We start from the raw sequence: 19,609 nt of genomic DNA on the forward strand, positions 1-19,609 counted from the left end.
CAAAAAGAAGAATGTTTATCTTTTGATAGAAAAACTTGCTTCCCACCTTTCTTCTTATACATCCATTCACAAAAGCAATAGTTAGATGATTTAGTAGTTAATTTTCCAAAAGGGAAGTATTTCTAAACATGTCATAAAATTACATGTTATGTTAATCTATCTAGGGATGACCTATTCCCAACATTGGTACAAACTGGCAGCACCTGCAATTTTAAATGTAAAAAGTATATAGTCTGCATCAATTAAGTTCAATAACTTGCTCACCTGTACAATAAAGGTGCCAAGAACTATAGTGCAGAATATAGCATTATTGAATATTCCTTCAAATACATTCCTTTCACCATGAATTTTTCGGGCGTTTATTTCATTAAAAAGCTGCATCATCACAAATGTGTTAAATACAATAGTATAGTGCTCTGAAGGAGGAGCATGAAGAGGTGCATTTCTTCCACTGTCGATGTCAAAGATTTGTTCACCTGCAAATGAGAAATGATTATGCTCAGTATTTCATGGCAAAACCTGAATTCACCAAGAACTATTATAAACAAATGCAGCTGATGACTTAATAGCCATTTGAGAAATAGCCAGTTTAAAAAAAAAAACAGAATATGAAAAGGTTAAATGCATATAAGTCTAGCATTCTTACCAGCAAAAAGAAGTGTAAAGACAACCACAAGCTGGTAGAAAGCATGGCCCAAAATATTCTTCATCATGGTGCGCGAGATGAGAGGTTTATTTCTACCATAAGGTTTTCTCAGCAAGAGAGCTTCCGTGGGGGGTTCTGTTGCCAGTGCAAGTGAAGCCAGTGTGTCCATTATGAGATTTACCCATAGCATCTGAACAGCTTTAAGTGGAGAATCCTATAAAAATGATATTTTTCCTAATACATAAAGAACAAACATCTTGGAAACCAACAACTTTTGCAGTAAACACTTTATCTACTGAGATTTGGTACTACGCTTGAGGATGACTTCTAGCAAATCATGCTGAAAGGCAACTACAAAGTTAGGAAGATAACATTTTCAACCCTATCAGCTGAAAATGAGTACATAATACCTACTTGCGTAATGCAGGCTCCTGTGAAAGCAACAATTACTGCTACTACATTGACAGTAAGCTGGAACTGAAGGAATTTGGAGATACTGTCATACACATTTCGTCCCCACATTACAGCTTTAACAATGCTTGAAAAGTTGTCATCTGTAAGAATAATGTCAGAAGCTTCTTTAGCAACATCGGTTCCAGCAATACCCTGAAAGAAGTAAAAATGAAACAAACATGAAGTTAAGACATGAAGAGTGAGGAGCATTATCATGTTCCAGCTATATAAAACCTTATAAATTAGCCCCCAAGACAGTTATCGGCTTGCAAAGAGTTGCTAGCAAAGGAGACATCCATCTGTACTCCAATACCATGTTGCATTTCAAGGAGGGTCTGAAATGAGAGGTTTTCCTTCAGTTATCTGTTTAGTCCATGTGCTGGGCAGAGAAGAGGGGTGGTGCACCAAATCCCTCTTCTTCCAGTCTACTCAACAGCCTGTATATAATTACTTGGGTTTCTGCATTTGACAAGCAAGTGTCAAAATCCTGCCACACAAATTTCATTTAAACTCCAGAAAACACTAGAGGTTTCCTTCTACCTGATTCAATATATTTTAAAAACTGTAAACAGAGTAAGCACTCAAATTAGGCTGCACTGACTTGGAATTCTTGAATTTAAAAGTAGATGGTAAAAAAGGAAACACCTTTTAAAAGCAAGATTCTATCTAAAAATATTGACCAATGTCATTTGTAAATAAATGGTAGCAGCAGTAATACTTAGAGCAGCTTTCCTTTAGAACAGTTATTGAATAACATTTGTGGGTTGTTCCCAAAAGGTACCAAATCCAAAAATGTTTGAAAAATGAATTATAGGTGGCAGCACATTGTTGGTTAGGAGTAGAATATTATGCACAGATCAAAACTATTAAAATTTATCAAATCACTTCTGTATAGGGTGTGGAAAATTGCATTTCATAGAAAACAAATGCATACCCTAAGCACGTTTTTTCGATTCCTGCAAAATTTGTTCAAATTGATTGGGTACTTTGGGAAACAAACTCTAGATTTAGGGATAAAATAAGCATGCAATCCAACCTTAGACATCTAAGTATATTCCTGAATTCAGTGATCACTGAACAACTGAAGCCACTTCAATGTCATATATCTACTTAAGGAAATACAGTAGAGTCTCACTTATCCAACACTCGCTTATCCAACGTTCTGGATTATCCAACACATTTTTGTAGTCAATGTTTTCAATATATCGTGATATTTTGGTGCTAAATTCGTAAATACAGTAATTACTACATAACATTACTGCGTATTGAATTACTTTTTCTGTCAAATTTGTTGTATAACATGATGTGTTGGTGCTGAATTTGTAAAATCATAACCTAATTTGATGTTTAATAGGCTTTTCCTTAATGCCTCCTTATTACCCAACATATTCGCTTATCCAATGTTCTGCTGGCCCGTTTATGTTGGATAAATGAGACTCTACTGTACCTGGAAATGGCATATTTAAACCATTATTTTCCTTCAACAGCAATTTGCAAATATATGTGTGTGTGTGCGTGTGTGCGCGCGTGTGTGCGTGCGCACTCGCCTTCGGCTTAGATGAAAATCACCAAAATAGCTTGCTTCATTTTCACCCAACAATAGCAATTAATCTACAAATCCACTAGGTGGCAAAGCAGCACAGTTCTTTAACTTTACTTATTTGTATGGGTTGTTGTACAAGCAATGTGTTTTGAGGCCCTTGCATATCTTCCTGATGAAAAGAAAAAGGTCGCACTGGGGGGTGGGCTGAAGGATAACTGTATTGTGTATGGCGGGCTGTCCACAAACGTGTATGTGTATATGTTTGTAATGTGTATTGTGTTTGTTTTAAAATTTTAAAATAAAAATCTATTTAATTTTTTTAAAAAAAAGAAAAGAAGGCAGCAACAGTTACCAAATCATTAAATTTAGGTGGTCTGCGAAGGCTGGCAATGTTTAACCACACTGAGAACATAATTAATTAGTTAGCCAACCAATTAAACTATTTGAACCCTAATCTATCTCTGGCCAGTTTATGTTAAGATATGTTTAAACAATTGTAATCAGAACAGTAACTATTTGCGACAATAAATTAATTTAAACATTGACTATATAATTAAAGAACTGGAAATGATAAATTAAAACAAAATTAAACACACTGATACAAATTTGAATGAAATCAGTATACCACGAAGTCTTCTGTTAAAAGCCAAATTTTAACTAGGCACTGGAAATGAGTCCTCCGAGGGAACAAAACAGAGTGCTATAGCAGAGAAGGCCCTCTCCCATTCATAGTGTGTATTATTTCCTCTGGAGGATAGAAAAAGGGTTTCTCCCCACATATGTTCTAAACCAAACAAATATGGGAGAGATGTTCCTTAAAATGTTGATCATGTTACTGATGCAATACCAGTCAGTGCTAATTATTAAGAAAATGTGGCACTGAAATGCTACATGCAAGTAGCACATGAAAATTTTTAACAAGTGTAGCTAAGTTAACTAGGAAAAAAACAACACTGTCACGGACTCCACATTAGGAGAGAAATATTTAACACACATGCAAGTTTCAGTGTCATGTAAGCGATCTACCTGACACCAAATTCTACAGAGATAAAGAATTCTACACTCATCTTAGATGCAGTGTCACAATTCTACTGTGACAAAGAAAAGGAAGGAGGTGAAACCTGATAACTGAATTAGGTGCTCAAAAGGAGTATCAGTTTAGCTTGAGCCAGATTAACATCTCACGACCCAACACACTTTAATTTAACTCACCATAGCAAAACCAACATCTGCTTTTTTTAAAGCAGGTCCATCATTAGTTCCATCACCAGTCACTGCTACAACTTGCCTCTGTTCACAAACAGTGCTGTCTATTATGCCTAAAATGAAAGCAAAAATATTTGTATAGCTACAAAAATATAAATTTGAACTGAGAATTATGAGCTACCACATGTGGATCTAAACACCAATGTTTATATTACATTAGGTAACAAGAGTTTTGTTCCTGGGTTATAAATACTTCCTAATTGGTTCTGTCATAAAAATATGGAAAAAGTTTATTAAACTGCAAAAACTTTGTTTTTGCGGGACATCCTTCAGCACATTTTGCTATAGCTTTTCAATGAATATCTCATATATCTGAGTCTCAACCAATTCAACATAGTTTGTGGCAGCCACAGAAAATACTTTCTACTTTCACAACTACTTTCTAAGTAGGTACCACACAATTAAACAGGAATAAAACTTTCAAACCAGGAACATACAATATTTCAAATTTTGTTACATAGTGTCATATTACAATCCATGCTCTCCAACACCTACACATTTCTATCCAAACACAGTAGGTTAGCATTTTTATAGATAAGTGTGTCAATGTTAAATTATTTGACTTACCTTTCACCAATGTGTGTTTGTCAGTGGGGGAAGACCTTGCAAGAACACGGAGTTTGGGCCAAATTTTGTCTATTCGTTCCTGTTCTATCTGTAAAGATAATTTAGATTAGTCCTGTAACTTACGATTTCTAATATCTAAATTGAATGACCCATTAACTACACTCACCTCTCCTTTTTCATTACGTATTCGCCTATTGAATTCTTTGCCTTCTAAACATAAGAAATCTTCACCAGGATGCAAAATGCCACATTTCAAAGCAATAGCACGGGCAGTGTTAATATTATCACCAGTAACCATACGTACAGTTATACCAGCACGCTGGCATTTTTTAATTGCATCTGGTACCTATGAGAAGGAGATAGCTGTTTATTACAAATGCTTTGCCATTATAATTCCAATGGTTCATTTCACATTTTCATGTTACCAAGGATGGGATGCAGATATAATTGTGTGTGTGTGTGTGTATAATATATATATAATTCTTTAATTTACAATCTGGATCAAGCAACATTAACAATAAGCTCAACTAGTATTCATGCACATTATCATTCATTAACCCTCATCCAAGCCTAGGAGTTCCTATGAGTCACATTTTGTCCTACATATTTTAGTCCCTCTGAGTCACATTTTGCTGCAGAATTCATCAGGTAAGAATTTTATAACCTTGTGAGTTTTAGATTTGTAAACATTTCCCCTGACTTTCAGCTATTTGTCGTGCACACATTCTCCCTCCCCAAGGTAAAACTAGACTTTGACAAAAATACTTCCAACAAATCTAACATACGTGTGTTGCTTAGTTTTTTCCTCCCAAAGAGGGCTGTCAGCTACTCGAAACAAACATCTATCAAGTAATTTAGTCAGTACTTTGTATTTGATTGAAGTAATCTACTCTAGTTGAAACTAATCAACAGGATTAAGGACACAATAGTCCCCCCCCCCCCCCCCCCCAATCCGGCTTTGGCTCTCTCAATATTGTGGAGCATCTCTGATTATGAATCTAGCAACACTCTTGACAACACAGGGCATTTTATATCTGTAAACAATTAACGAAGTGTCCTAGTATGCTTTTAAACAAAGTTTGGCTGACTTCCCAGAAAAGACAACAGGCTATTTTAGTGAAGAATACACAAACATACACTTATTTCCTCCTACCTCAGGCCTCACAGGATCTTCAATGCCCACAACAGCAATGCATGTAAGACCAGTGACAATGTCATTTTCATTGTCCCACTCTGGCTCAGGTTCACCAGCTGGGAAGTCTCTGAATGCTAGGCATATGGTTCTGAGTCCCTCTGAGGCCATGGGCTCAATCACCGTTTTTACAATATCATCACGGTCCCTTGGTCTGAATACTTTGGGTTCACCATTTGCGCTCAATATCTTAAAACATCTGAAAACAAAATGAGTTTCGTAAGTCTCACGTAAGGGTTTTAACCTACCCCTTCCAAACAAATTCCTTTGTCCTTGACAAGAATACCTGTTTTAAATCATAGGGATACCCCAACTATATCCCCACTAAAAAACCTGATTTTGCATTTTGGCTTGACTATATGTATCTAATAGAAAGTTCAAGCAGACTGCTAAAAGAAAAAGAAAAACGGCTAGGAAAGACATATTAATGTGGCTCTCCAGATGTTTTTGGATTACAACTCCGATCAGCCTCTAATGGAAAGCAATTAAATGAGGAGCATTTTCAAAACCTGTCAGTCATAGTTTCCACCCCTGAATTGTATATGTCCAATATTAGTTAACCCAACTAAAGGCTTCCCAGACTTCTGGATAAAATTGAATGTAGTATAATGTAGGTAACCAAGATTTTATTGTTGTTTGCCCTCAAGTCATATCTGACATGGCAACCCCAAGGCAAACATATAATAGGGATTTTTTGGGCAAAATTTTTCAGATGGAGTTGTTTAAAGTACTTTTATCTGTAAACTGCCTTGAGTCTTATTTCAGGAGAAAAACAGTACTTAAAATAAATATCTGAGGCTGAGATAGTGTCACTTGCCCAAGATCACACAGTATTTCATGGCTGAACGTGGATTAAAGCCATGTTCTATGGATCCCTTGTGCAACACTCAAACTACTAAATCACACTGGCACTCTCTAAAATTACATTTTACAATTAATCTAATATAAAGTAGTCACTACATTACATTATATACAAGCAATCATGCTAATTAATGGGAAGTAAACAAAACTTTGAGTTTACTCAGAATAGGCATGGATAACACATAGTTTGTGGACTGCATGAGATCTCAAGCACCCTTATTTTGCATTACTACTACAGAATTTGTGATATTCTTGTCTGTAGTGTCTTTCAGAAATATATGGCTGAGACAGATGTTCTAACACCTTTCCCACACTACAGAGACCTCACACACTTGTAAAAAAAATCCCAGTGGCAGCTACAATTCCAGTGGCTGCTGCCAATTTTTAACAGCAGCAAGAGCTCCAATAGTGGTCCAACCCCTGATGGAGAACTTCTGTGAAAAAGCACACCTAAATTTGAAAAGTACTTTACTCAGCTTCTGTTCTAGATGTGTCATAATTCTGATACCAACTCTTTATGGAGAAAGGTTTCTGGATCAGTTAGTTATAAAAGCAACTGAGAAGCACTAAACATTGGCATCATTTCAGGAACCTAATCACATAGGAGACCACAAGTACAAAAGTTAACTTGCTTTTTAAGTACTATCTCTGAGGCACCCTTGCTGAATATCCGGAAACTGCCATCCGAGTTCTTCAGCACAGTACTCATTGATTTCCTGACTGAATTAAAAGTGTAGACTTTGTAGAGTGCCTCTTCTGGGATTTCATTTCTAACGTCCTGATAATCTCGTTTCAAATCCAGTAGTAGTCCCAGCAAGGCACATTCAGTTTTATTACCAACATGGCGGGGCAGTCCACCTTCCTTTTCAGGAGGCTGAAAGACAGAATAAACCCACCGAGAAAGTTTTATTTTCTATTACAGCACAGAAAATGTGCTAAAACAAGAAACTGGCAACTTGAAATTTATTAAATGAGAAACTACAAACCAAAGATTAAGCAGATATAATCTGAAATCAGATATTTTAGTTTATACGTTTCGAAGGACATGCAATTCTCATGAAGTTTTTTCATAAAGTGAAATGAGGTATATTCAATTAAATGTCAAATACACAGCAAGATTTTTATAAAAGTTATTTATCTTCAGGGCAGAGTGCACATGTAAAGATTTGTATACATTAAACAATTCACTCATTAATGTTAAAAAGAGCAACTCAGAAGGGTCTAAGAGGATCCATTCTTACACTTCTTTTTATTTTTCTCAGAATGCCAAAGGCCAAAAGTGTATTACAATATTAGGCAAAGATTTGTACAGTAAAAATGATGCTCATGAATTATTCTATGATTCTATGATTGTGCTTTTCCTGCATGGCAGGGGGTTGGACTAGATGGCCCATGTGCTCTCTTCCAACTTTATTATTCTACGATTCTAACGAATAAAATGTAATCACTAACATTTTTGGATTTATTTGCAACGTATTTTCAACGTATCTACTTAGAAATGAAGCAAAATTATACTGCTAGAGGATAGTGCCATTAGTGAATATCCCCATAAAGCCAGTTATCAATGAACTATCCAGCTATGAAATCTCAGCCAAATATTTCTAGAATCATACAGAAAAGTTGATTTGTTATCCTAGTAACATTTTAATAATGTGCACCTACTACGTTAGTAGGACACATATATTAAAATACTGTTTTCAATTTCACCCATCTAAATGTATGGGTGAGACTTACAATCGATTGAGGACCTTCTGATTTCAATGGGAAACATGCTAAGCTAATGTTTGAGCCCTTAAACCTTTGGGATGTTCTTACAAAAACAATTTTAAACCTTTTATTTTGCACTTACCAAGATTTTGGAAGTATAAGCACAATTAACAGAGATTCCTGTTACAAGGTATGACAAAGTTTTCTCAGGAATAGCTTGTGCCTCTGGAATTTTTTTGTAATGCTTTTCACTGATAAAGGCTTGGACTACTGTCATTCTGTTCATTGTCAGTGTTCCTGTTTTATCCGAGCAAATGGCTGTTGCATTTCCCATTGTTTCACAAGCATCCAGATGTCTGACCAAATTATTATCCTTCATCATTTTCTATATATAAAGAAAAGAAAGACCAAGTCAGTCTCAAGAGTAATGAAGCACTTTCTGTTGTTTGATTCTAACTGTCCACACCCAAGCTGAGATTCTCAGGAAAGCACACAGTAATTTTATGTTTATATAGAATCAAATAAACAAATGTCTATTTTATGAATGATCATAATTTATGAAGAAATAAACTCATTACAAAGGCAAAGAAAGATATTATACCTAGTGGAGGACTGGCAAACCACTAGCCTCCATGATAGAGTGTACCCAAGAAATATTTTTCATATGGACTTGTCTCCTCTTAAGTCTCACCCCCTGCAGCCATGCCTCCTCTTCCTCTGCAGTTTCCTTTTCTGTTTACGCCATAGTGAGTGCTCTTGCACTTGGCACTAATTGAACTACAATTTCCTTTGTGCTACCTGCTATGCTTTTGCATTTGTCTCTTTGCAGTTTCTTGTTGTGCTGTCTTCTTTTGGGTGAATTTTAAAAACTACTTGGGCCAAACTTGTCATATCTGAACTCCTTGCAATACCTTACTCTTCCCAATGCCTTACAAAAGGCAGAAGAAATGGTGGATGTGCTGCGCAGTTTGTAAGCAAGGGGGGAACAATTTTAAAAACTATGTGTTTAAGGAAACCAATCCACAAGCTATCTTGTCTTTTTTTCCTATTGCCCCAATCTTTCTGTCCTGCAACAAGTTGAGTACAAAGAGAATTTTCCATGAAGAAAAAAGAGAAGGCAGAAGTTCTCACAGAGGTGGCATACACATAAATATGTGTATCACACACATACATATTCTAGAACTGTAATGGAGAAATCAAATAAGCCATACACTGGGGATGGGGGAGTTCAAAGATAACTTCTGGATTCTTTTCCTTTGAAGGTGGATACCTTTGGAAATTGATGGATAGGGATAGGGTGCAGTAGGCATTTAGATTATCTATCATGGTAATCTACAGAACAATATTTTTTCATACATACCTTTACAGAGTAAGCGAGTGAGATAGTTACTGCAAGCGGAAGACCTTCTGGAACTGCCACAACCAGAACGGTAACACCAATGATGAAGAACTTCACAAAATACTGAATATATATAGGTGTGCATTCCGCTAGCCATGGGCGTTTTTGGACCCAAAAGGTATCAATTACAAAAAACAATACAAGAATGATGACTGTGATGGCTGACATGAGTAATCCTTGTATAAAGAAAAGAAAACCAATTTACTTTTCATTATGGAAGTGCAGTCTAGAAAGTAAGTTTCTAATGTCTAGTTCATTTTAACATTTTAGTTTTTAAGCTGAATGCTTGATTCAAATCTAAGTACTATATCTGGACAGCTTTTTATAAACTCACATATTTAGAGTTAGGAGAGAACACTAAAGTGGCAACATTATTCAGGATAGTCACAAAGGAGCCCATACAACAGAGTGAATGAACAATAAAATGGCAAATTCTATTCAAAATAAGTGTAAATTGGGGTATATTGCTGGGGAAAACCTAAGCACACACAAAATTATAAGGTGTGAATTGGTAGTGACCGATTCAGAAGATTTTGGTTCTGTAGCAAATAGCTCAAGAACATCAATCCCATCTGGAGCTGGAAAAAAGGTAAATTCTTCATTATACATAATTCTTAAGAAATCCGAATCTCTGAGAGGCCAGGGACAAAACATTACTTTCTACTGACTGTATGATCTGCTCTTCCTGATTGTTATTCACAAAAATAATAATCTAAATACATTTTCCTCTTATGTAGGACCAAGAATGGAAAAGTCATACCTGCTTTGCCAATCTGAACGGCTAATTTTGTGAGTTTCCCTTGTAGAACTGATTTTTCTTTCTTGGGCATGTTGTTTCTTTTTTTATCATCCCCATCAACACCATCTTCACTTTTCAGGGGCTGCATTTCCATAGCAGCACCATCCTGAGCCTTTGCTAAGTTTTCAAAAACACAAATATATCAATAACCTCCCCACACACTTTAGAGTAAACCTCAATGTAAAATATTTTTCCACTGAAACTTATTCTGTCTCTCAGGTACTAAGGTTATCTGCCTTGGTGGTCAACCTGACAATCTGCCTTTATTTAAATGTGAACTAACATAGCCGACACTTCAAACATTTGAGTACTCAGCAGTAAATTGGATATCAGCAATACCACTCACAAGTGGCAAGTGTTCACCTCTCCTTCTTTGCCCCGCTGAGTGCAAAAAAAAAAATCACATTCTTAAATTCTATATATGCCAGAAAACATGAGGGCAAGAATCATGTTTGCTTTCTGCAAGATTCTAAGGAAAAGGGTAGCATGGCAGAATCCTTTTCTCCAGGTTTTATGAAATTCAGGAGGCTCAAAAGATAAAGGAGATTTGCTTCTTTCCTGTTGTGGTTTAAAGATGCACTATCACTGCCAGATATCTAGTACACAGTTGGCAAGTATCTGACACTATCCCTTTCTAGTTAACTTCATATTCTATAGGACCAGGAAATAGGGAGGCTGGAGGCACATCACGGGAAATGTTTGGTGATAAAGCAAAGTCTGAACATGTGGCTTCTTAGATTTCACTCAATTTTTTCACCTAAGTGCCTGAGAAGTAACAGGGACTTTAGAGTAACATGAATTTATTAGAGTAAAATTATGGTTAACAGGTGACAGCATCATATTCTCTCCTATTCAACAGCACAGTGCCACGAGTAGCTTGGAGCTCCAGCATCCTAATACTACATTGTGAGGGCAAGTTATATAGTTTAGATCTAAGATTAAGCACAACAAAGTTAAAATAGAAACAGAAGTTTTGCCTAAATGCTACAGCACCAATTAACTTAAATGTAACAAGCATTGTTCATTACCTTTATTACGGTTTTCAATAGCACCATCTTGTTTTTTATCTGCAAACAAAAAACAGTGGTTCATTTAAAAAGACTTTTATATTTGGAGATTTTGTACCTTTGGGGTTTTTTTATTAAGTAAAGATATTTTTGAATAGCATAGAAAGATTATTCTAATTTGTCTAACTAGTAAGTGCTTACTGCTGTGCTATGCAAAGGTGCTCCAGAACAGTCCATTCCAGATTCTCCAACCACCTGGTTGCATGTGTTAGTCTACAACTCCAATTATGATGATGGGAATTGTACTCCATTCAATAATTTCTTTAGTCAGATTAAGTACCAAGAGGTACCAAGACCTAATACAGGCAGTCCCTGAGTTACAAACATTTGGCTTACAAACGACTCATAGTTAAGAACAGGGGTGAGACAACAGGAAGTGAGAGAAATCCACACACACACACCACAGAAGGAAAATTTGCTCTTGAAAGAGTTATCATGGGGAAAAGTTGTCTCTGCTGAAGTTTTATTCCCAATTCTTGTTTCCACAACAAACCACATTTTTCAAAATCCAATTATCACAGGGAAAGAAAGTGAGGTGAAATCTCCTGTTCGGGGGCACAGATGACAAAAGAAACACCACATGAATGTTAACCCTTTCCTATGCTATCCAAAGGTAGCTAGCTAGCTAGCTATATATGCTGGGGTTATACTTAAAAATGTACCTGTTCCAACTTACATACAAAGTCAATTTAAGAACAAACCTATAGAACCTATCTTGCTTGTAACTTGGGAACTGCCTGTAATCTCATTTCTAGAGGCTACGTTATAATGAACAGCCCAGTAACTTTTTATTCCTGAAAAACCATTTTTATTCTTTCAATTCAAACAAAATGTAAAAAAAACAACAGATTAGTTTAGGTTCACATTTCATTTTAATCTCTTACCAACTACATTGACAGCTATTCCAGATGCATGTTGTAATACAAACAGTAATGCTATTACAAAACACAAATCTTGAGTGTTTATATACAGTTGTCCTTCCACATCCATTGATTCTGCTCCCATAGATCCAACTACCCATGGTTTGAAAATATTTAAGCAAACTTTGATTTCGCCATTTTATATAAGGGTCTCAATGTTACTACACCATTGTATATAATGGGGCATCAGCATCCGCGGATTCTGCTATACATGTGGGATGGTGTCCTGGAACCAAACTCCAAGTGACACCAAGGGCGGATTGTATTATATTTCTACTTCAAGCACATGGTTAAATCCAGCAAATATACAGGGTTAGGGGAAACTCTTTCATTTTTCTTTAAGCCAAAAGAAGGCAGGTTTCTCCCCTTGTACTTACTTCAGAGACAAATGAAAGCAGTGGGGATCCCACCTTGATTGCCTCAGACTAAGGGTAATGGATACATGATCCAAATCCCAAACAAGATTACAGTTTTGAAAGACACATGATTTCATCCTTTGCAATCACACCAAGCACTGAGTTTAATATATTGTACAAGACGATTCCTAAATTCCTGCTCAAGTGTAAGAATTATTTAATATTCAGGAAAAATCTCATTCATGTTACAAAATCCCAAATATATTTATTCGCACTCCAGAAGCACAGATGTCTAGTCAGAATTCTATTCACTCAGAACTCATAGCCCTATTTCTACAATACCATAATGCTATGCTTGTGTCACGACCCAGGCTACAGAGCACCAATAACCATACGCAGAGGCCAGATTCTATCTAATATCTTTATTAAGGAAATATATAAAGTTAGTAAAAGCAAATGTAAAAATTAGTCCAGAAGCAGACCTTTCAGGAAAGGTCAAAATTAGTCCAAAGAAACAATGTCCAATATGAAATATTAAGGTCCAAAGTTGTAATCCAATAACCGAAACACTCACTTTGCCAGGCAAAGTGAGGGGAGATGACAAGGTCCTTTAGTCCATGAACTTGAGCAAGGCTAGGAAATAACTTGATACTTGAAACAAGGCTTGAAACGTGGAACAAGGTAACGAGGAACAAGAACAAGGTCCGTGGAATAACTTGGTAAAATCCGTGAAACAAGGCAAGGGTTAGTCCTGGGAAACAAGGCAAGATCCGTAGGTAAACAAAGGCTGGGAAACAGGAACGAAGGCTGGAAACAAGGCAAGGCTTGAGCAGGAACGAGGCTTGAATCGGAGCGCGCTGTCCAGACACAACTCGCTCCGGAGGCTGACGAATTGACTCCGCGAAGTTACTACGCGGGTAAAACACCTATAAAGAGTCTAACTTTCCCGCCGAAGCAGTTCTCTGGGAACCAGAAACGAAAGCTAAACTCTGAGACCAGATGTCTGACTCCTTAAAGATTCTCACGAAAAGCAGACTTAATTGGGTACATTCTTAGCTGCTATCCTCGCACTCCTGCGCGAAGCTGCTTCCAAACCCCTCTGTTGTTTACAAAACTCATGGCGAGAGAACACGGGAGATGTAGGCTCAGGGTTTGTTTGACATACTTCTGGGACACAACTTTCTTGCAGGTGCAAGGTTCCCAGATCTGCCTGGGAAAGATCTGGCTGAGAAGATTCCAGTTCTGACTGAGAAGGTAAAAAACCCAAGTTTTCTTCTTCATCAGGCATTACAATGTCATGAGCAGGACTACAAGGCCCATGAGTCATCACACTATCCCCCTCCTCAAGGCCCCTCCCAAACTGGGACTCTCTCCCCGAGGCGCGAGGTCGTGGCTTGGCGGGATAGGTTTGATGAAAGCGGCGGGTTAGATCAGGAGCATGGACTGTGGAGGCGTCTTCCCAAGAGCGTTCCTCAGGGCCAAAACCCACCCAGTCAATGAGATATTGCAGGCGGCGGCGGTGAAAGCGAGAATCTAAAATGTCCTGAACCTCGAACTCGTCCTCCCCATCCACCAAAATAGGGACGGGGCCCGGCCGGTCTACATCTGGCCGCACACCATCCGCCGGAAGGAGCAGGGAGCGGTGAAACACTGGGTGAATGCGCATTGAACGTGGAAGTTGGAGTTTGAAAGTCACGGGGTTTAATTGCGCCACCACTGGATAGGGGCCAATGAAACGGGCATCTAACTTCCGGCAAGGGCGGTGGGAGGGCAAAAAGCGAGTGGACAGAAAAACCCGATCTCCTACCTTGATTTCGGGGCCCGGCTGGCGATGTTTGTCCGCGTGACGTTTATAGTCCTCCTTGGCTTGTTCCAGTTGCTGGAGCAAAAGTTGTTGCACCGCTGTGAGTTCCTGCAGCCAATCTTCTGCTGCGGGAACTTCTGAAGTTTCAATGACAGGGGGAAAGAAACGTGGATGGAAGCCGTAGTTTGCAAAGAACGGCGTTTCTTTTGTAGAAGCCTGGACTCCATTGTTGTAGGCAAATTCCGACAGTGGTAACAGAGAAGCCCAATTGTCCTGTTGGTAGTTTACATAACAGCGAAGGTACTGTTCCAAAGTGGCATTGGTGCGCTCCGTTTGCCCATCCGTTTGGGGATGATGAGCTGAAGATAAACGAGAGTCTATGCCCAATAGTTTTTGTAGTGCCTTCCAGAAACGAGAGGTGAATTGGGATCCACGGTCTGTGACCAAACTCTTGGGCAATCCATGTAGTCTGAAAACATGTTGGAGGAATAAATCTGCAGTCTCTTGGGCCGTGGGAAGACCTTCACAGGGAATGAAATGGGCTAACTTGGTGAAAAGGTCCACCACCACTAGGATCGTGGTGAATCCACAGGAAGGTGGTAAGTCAGTGATAAAATCCGCAGAAATTATTTCCCATGGGCGAGATGGGTTAGGAAGGGGGTGTAGAAGCCCTGAGGGCTTCTCCCTTCTTATCTTGGAGCGCTGGCATACTGGGCAGGTGTTAACATATTTTTCCACATCCTTGCGGATCTTGGGCCACCAGAAATCTCTTAGGATCAAATGCATGGTTTTAAATAGTCCGAAATGCCCTGCTGGTTTGCAGTCATGACACAGACGAAGTACTTTTTCCCTGCCCGGTCCGGGTGGGATATAAACATGATTTCTATAGCAAAGCAGTCCATCTTTAAGCGAAAAGGGAAAGTGCAGACCTTGACGAAGTTGGTCCTGCGCCCAGGCATCTGCTTGCTGACTAGCCCTGATTTCTTGAGCACAGATGGGCCCTGGATTAGGGGGAGTTGAATCAATGGGAGTGGATTTGGTGTTCCCCACTGTGAGCGTGGCAAAGTTCTCGGGTTGTAGTAGTTGGGATTCAAAGGTCTCCTTGCGTCCTGCAGCGTATTCTGGTTTACGTGACAGGGCGTCTGCTTGCTTGGTTTGGGCTGGGGTCACATAATGAATCTGGAAGTTGAAACGTTCAAAGAATAAAGCCCAACGTTGCTGCCTTTGATTTAGCTTGCGGGCAGTTCTTAGATGTTCTAGATTCCGATGATCAGTGTGGACTTCAATGGGAAATTTGGCCCCTTCTAGCCAATGTCTCCAAGTTTCAAAAGCTGCCTTTATGGCTAATAGTTCTTTTTCCCAAATGGTATAGTTCCTCTCTGGTGCGGTTAGTTGACGAGAATAATAAGCACAAGGATGAAGGTGATCTCCCACCGGTTGTAGGAGCACAGCCCCAATTGCCACATCAGAGGCGTCCGCTTGCACCACAAAAAGGGTTTCAGGATCTGGATGCTGAAGGATTGGCTGGGAAGTGAATAATTTCTTTAGTTGCTGGAACCCTTTCTCTGCTTGATCAGTCCAGCGGAAGGGCCGTTTTCCACGGATGCAGCTAGTGATTGGGTCAGACCAGCGGGCAAAATCTGGAATGAACTTGCGGTAGTAGTTCGCGAACCCCAAGAATCGCTGCACCTCTTTCTTGTTAGTTGGCGCCCGCCATTCCAATACTGCGGAAACCTTGGCTGGATCCATGGAGAGCCCTAGAGGCGAGATACGGTATCCAAGGAAATCTACCTCTTGTAGATCAAAAGCGCATTTTTCCAGCTTGGCATAAAGTCCATGATCCCGCAATCGTTGTAACACCATTTTGACGTGGTTCTCATGTTCTGATTGTGATCTAGAAAACACCAAAAAATCGTCCAGGTAGATTATCAAGAACCTATCTAGATAGTCCTGGAAAATGTCATTGACAAAATGCTGGAACGTTGCGGGAGCTCCGCATAATCCATAATTCATAACTCGGGACTCGAATAATCCGAATTTAGTCTGGAAGGCGGTCTTCCACTCGTCCCCTTCTCTGATGCGAACTAAGTTGTAAGCCCCCCGAAGATCCAGCTTGGTGTAAACCTTGGCTCCTCGAAGTCGGTCTAGTAGATCCGAGATTAAGGGCAGGGGGTAGCTGTTCCGCTTGGTGATATTATTCAATGCTCTGTAGTCCACCACCAAGCGTAATTCCCCTGACTTCTTCTTCACAAACATCACTGGGGAGGCGGCTGGGGATTGAGAGGGTCTGATGAATCCCTTGCGAAGGTTTGTCTCTATGAATTCCCTGAGAGCTTCTTGCTCTGGTTCAGTCAGGGAGTAGAGATGCCCTCGCGGGATCGGGGCCCCCTCCACCAAGTCAATGGCACAGTCATAAGGTCTATGTGGGGGTAACCTTTCGGCTTCTTTTTCATTGAATACATCCCAATACTCGGAGTACTTCTTTGGCAAGGTAATAATGGGCTCGGTGTCTGTGGCATGGCAGACCTTGGCTACGAGGCAATGATTTTGGCAGTACTTTGAAGCAAACTGCAGTTCTCTGTTGGACCAGGAGATGCTTGGGTCGTGAAGTGTCAGCCATGGAATCCCCAAAATCACAGGGAAATGGGGAACCTCAGTAACAAAGAAGGAAATCTCTTCCATATGTTCCCTTATCCACATCCTGGTGGGTTCCGACCACTGGCTTACGGGGCCCGTCTTGAGAGGGCGACCATCAATGGCTTGCACCACACGGGCATTCTTGAAGTCATGATATTGTAATCCCAGAGAGTCGGCATACTCTCTATCAATGAAATTGTTGGTAGCTCCTGAGTCTATCATGGCGTGGATCATGACGGGTCCCTTTTTTGCTGACCATAAGGTGACCACTAGAAGGAACAGGACCCCGGTTGGCGGCTCTTGAACGGGTTTCTTGACCGGGTTGGCGAGCCTCTCTACGCCCGGTCGTTGGCTTCCCCCGCCGGCTGTGTGCCAGCCGCCTCAGACGCCTTCGTCTCCGTGGAGGACGCCGCCGCAAGACGGGCGGCGGGCTTCCCTTTGGCTGGGCACTCTCTGGCGAAGTGGCCCCCATTCCCGCAATACCAGCAGAGATTTAGGCGTTGGCGGCGGGCCTTCTCGGCGGCATCTAATCTGGGACGCACATTGCCCAACTGCATCGGCACCTCCTCGCTCCCTCTGGGGTATGGGGATGGTGGTGGGGGTCTCCACACTGGACGCGGCTGAACGCTGGCGGGAGCGGAGGGTTTTGCCCCAGCTCTACCGCTCTGGCCTCGGACCCACTGTTTTCTGTTGGCAATCATGACTTCAGCCCGTAAACATTGATCGATGAGTGCTTCCAGCGTTTGGGGAGGATCCACCTTGGAGATTTCCTCCAGCATTTCAATGTTGAGACCCTCCCGAAATTGTCCTCTGAGGGCAACATCGTTCCAGCCGGTGTTGTGGGCCAGCACTCGGAACTCGGCTATGTACTGAGACATGGGTCTGTCTCCTTGGAAGAGGCGGCGGAGTTTGTGCCCGGCGGCCTCCAAATTGTCCTCGATTCCCCAGGTCGCCTTAAGGTGGTCCAAGAAATGTTGCGCTGACCTTAGATGTGGGGAGGCTTGGTCGAACAGAGCCGTCGCCCAGTTAGCCGCTGGCCCGTCTAGGAGACTGTAAATCCACGCCACCTTGATGTCTTCCTGGGGAAACTCGGCATCACGGGCCTCTAGATAAGCTTGGCATTGGCGACGGAAAACATGAACCTTAGAAGCTTCTCCAGTAAATTTGGTTGGCAACGCCATGGCCGGAAGACGGATTCCGCGTTCCTTCAAACCCTTTATTTCCCCATCCTGTGCATTGAGCTTGTCACGGATTCGGTCCACCTCATCCTTGTCGATGGTGTAGGTAATCGGCTGGCCGCTCGGCCCAGGTACGGTTCCGGTAGACATTCTGGCCGAGGTTAATTGGTGCTTAGGGTGGCGGAGTCAAACTGTCACGACCCAGGCTACAGAGCACCAATAACCATACGCAGAGGCCAGATTCTATCTAATATCTTTATTAAGGAAATATATAAAGTTAGTAAAAGCAAATGTAAAAATTAGTCCAGAAGCAGACCTTTCAGGAAAGGTCAAAATTAGTCCAAAGAAACAATGTCCAATATGAAATATTAAGGTCCAAAGTTGTAATCCAATAACCGAAACACTCACTTTGCCAGGCAAAGTGAGGGGAGATGACAAGGTCCTTTAGTCCATGAACTTGAGCAAGGCTAGGAAATAACTTGATACTTGAAACAAGGCTTGAAACGTGGAACAAGGTAACGAGGAACAAGAACAAGGTCCGTGGAATAACTTGGTAAAATCCGTGAAACAAGGCAAGGGTTAGTCCTGGGAAACAAGGCAAGATCCGTAGGTAAACAAAGGCTGGGAAACAGGAACGAAGGCTGGAAACAAGGCAAGGCTTGAGCAGGAACGAGGCTTGAATCGGAGCGCGCTGTCCAGACACAACTCGCTCCGGAGGCTGACGAATTGACTCCGCGAAGTTACTACGCGGGTAAAACACCTATAAAGAGTCTAACTTTCCCGCCGAAGCAGTTCTCTGGGAACCAGAAACGAAAGCTAAACTCTGAGACCAGATGTCTGACTCCTTAAAGATTCTCACGAAAAGCAGACTTAATTGGGTACATTCTTAGCTGCTATCCTCGCACTCCTGCGCGAAGCTGCTTCCAAACCCCTCTGTTGTTTACAAAACTCATGGCGAGAGAACACGGGAGATGTAGGCTCAGGGTTTGTTTGACATACTTCTGGGACACAACTTTCTTGCAGGTGCAAGGTTCCCAGATCTGCCTGGGAAAGATCTGGCTGAGAAGATTCCAGTTCTGACTGAGAAGGTAAAAAACCCAAGTTTTCTTCTTCATCAGGCATTACAATGTCATGAGCAGGACTACAAGGCCCATGAGTCATCACACTATCCCCCTCCTCAAGGCCCCTCCCAAACTGGGACTCTCTCCCCGAGG

The 19,609-nt window shown here is 40.7% G+C and overlaps 1 protein-coding gene across 4 annotated transcripts in view; it reads right to left on the reverse strand.

Moving 5' to 3' along the window:
* The window catches only part of atp2b1 (ATPase plasma membrane Ca2+ transporting 1), a 100,357-nt gene that overhangs the window by 9,402 nt on the left and 71,346 nt on the right, over nucleotides 1-19,609 (reverse strand). For all 4 annotated transcript variants that reach the window (XM_062982797.1, XM_062982798.1, XM_016993752.2 and 1 more), the window contains exons 7-18: nucleotides 11,462-11,500; nucleotides 10,395-10,550; nucleotides 9,596-9,810; nucleotides 8,378-8,620; nucleotides 7,161-7,402; nucleotides 5,629-5,866; nucleotides 4,642-4,821; nucleotides 4,476-4,563; nucleotides 3,855-3,961; nucleotides 1,061-1,252; nucleotides 647-860; nucleotides 265-476 (exon numbers count right to left, since the gene is read on the reverse strand). In XM_062982797.1, the coding sequence (XP_062838867.1) occupies nucleotides 265-476; nucleotides 647-860; nucleotides 1,061-1,252; nucleotides 3,855-3,961; nucleotides 4,476-4,563; nucleotides 4,642-4,821; nucleotides 5,629-5,866; nucleotides 7,161-7,402; nucleotides 8,378-8,620; nucleotides 9,596-9,810; nucleotides 10,395-10,550; nucleotides 11,462-11,500 (2,126 nt within the window). The remainder of the gene's footprint in view (nucleotides 1-264; nucleotides 477-646; nucleotides 861-1,060; nucleotides 1,253-3,854; nucleotides 3,962-4,475; nucleotides 4,564-4,641; nucleotides 4,822-5,628; nucleotides 5,867-7,160; nucleotides 7,403-8,377; nucleotides 8,621-9,595; nucleotides 9,811-10,394; nucleotides 10,551-11,461; nucleotides 11,501-19,609) is intronic.

The sequence above is a fragment of the Anolis carolinensis genome, chromosome 5, assembly GCF_035594765.1.
Source record: "Anolis carolinensis isolate JA03-04 chromosome 5, rAnoCar3.1.pri, whole genome shotgun sequence".
Lineage (NCBI taxonomy): Eukaryota > Metazoa > Chordata > Lepidosauria > Squamata > Dactyloidae > Anolis > Anolis carolinensis.